The following is a 1,095-nucleotide window of genomic DNA, read 5'->3' as shown; positions in this document are numbered from 1 at the left end:
TAATGGGTAATCATTGGATGCTTTACTCTTTTGTCTTGGTTTCATCTCTTCTTATTTTGGTAACCAACTTTCCGGAGATTTTATAGAAGTGACAGGAACTTCAGGTTGAGGTCTCAATTCTAGAGATTATAGTTTAATCCTGGCTTATTGATCCGCATGCTTAGTGATGAAAAGAGTCTGTATGGAACTCGAGTCTCCACATCATGGTCTCCAAAGCTTCACATTTCAGCGAAACTCCCTCTGCCTTATCAGACTTATTATTTTTCTTTCAAACAGAATTAGGAAGCCTACAACTTCCCTTTTTTTCTTAATCATGGGTTCATATCCTTCATTGAGAGCCTCAATGGATACAAAGAGCCTCACCTAATCATGGCCTCATATCCTTCATTGAGGAGCCTCTACTGATACGAAGAGCCTCACCTAATCATGGGTCCATAACTCCATATCCTTTGTTGAGGAGCCTCACCATATGCATGTATAAATCATTAACTGCAATCATCAAGAATACATGTAAACTTGCTCTGGTTCAACAACAAGAATGTTGAATCATCATAGTGTTGAATCTGTGGGGCATAAGTTTTTTCACAATCATATTATTGAATTCACTGAACAGGAAGCATCAAATGCTTCTAGTTACCTCCATATTGAAAATTACTATGTCATTTAATACTTCCATTTAGCACTTTATAGGAAACATTTGCAATGCATATTGAAATATGCAAGGATGGATCAAGATAAATGGTTCTGCATGCCATGATTGCCATCAATGATGTTATTCATAAATGCAACAGATGATGTCATAGCATGATAGCAGTTGACTACGTTTAATATTCTCTGGAACCAAATGAATAATTTCAGATAATAAAAAGAAGGACGAAATCAAACTGCATGCCATCAAATAAGTTATATATAATAACTCACAGCTAGCCACCGGCACCTCAAAGCAACATCCCTTACAGTCTTCCGACGCATCATTGCAGCTATCTTGATATACTTCATCATACCATGTTCACCAGCATATCTGGAAACATGAAGTAAACAATGTGTGAGCCAAGGACAAAAGAAATAATTGTATTAACAGTCTAATGCTAGCAC

The 1,095-nt window shown here is 36.8% G+C and overlaps 1 protein-coding gene across 1 annotated transcript in view; it reads right to left on the bottom strand.

Annotated features, from left to right (window-relative positions):
- The window catches only part of LOC109838428, a 2,350-nt gene continuing 1,631 nt past the window's right edge, over positions 377-1,095 (bottom strand). Inside the window, exons 2-3 of the mRNA XM_020406877.1 lie at positions 922-1,021; positions 377-489 (exon numbers count right to left, since the gene is read on the bottom strand). Of these exons, the coding sequence (XP_020262466.1) occupies positions 463-489; positions 922-1,021 (127 nt within the window). The 3' untranslated portion in view covers positions 377-462. The remainder of the gene's footprint in view (positions 490-921; positions 1,022-1,095) is intronic.

The sequence above is a fragment of the Asparagus officinalis genome, chromosome 4, assembly GCF_001876935.1.
Source record: "Asparagus officinalis chromosome 4, Aspof.V1, whole genome shotgun sequence".
Taxonomy (NCBI): domain Eukaryota; kingdom Viridiplantae; phylum Streptophyta; class Magnoliopsida; order Asparagales; family Asparagaceae; genus Asparagus; species Asparagus officinalis.
Note: the sequence above shows the minus strand (reverse complement) of the source record. Positions and strands in the feature narration are given on the sequence as shown.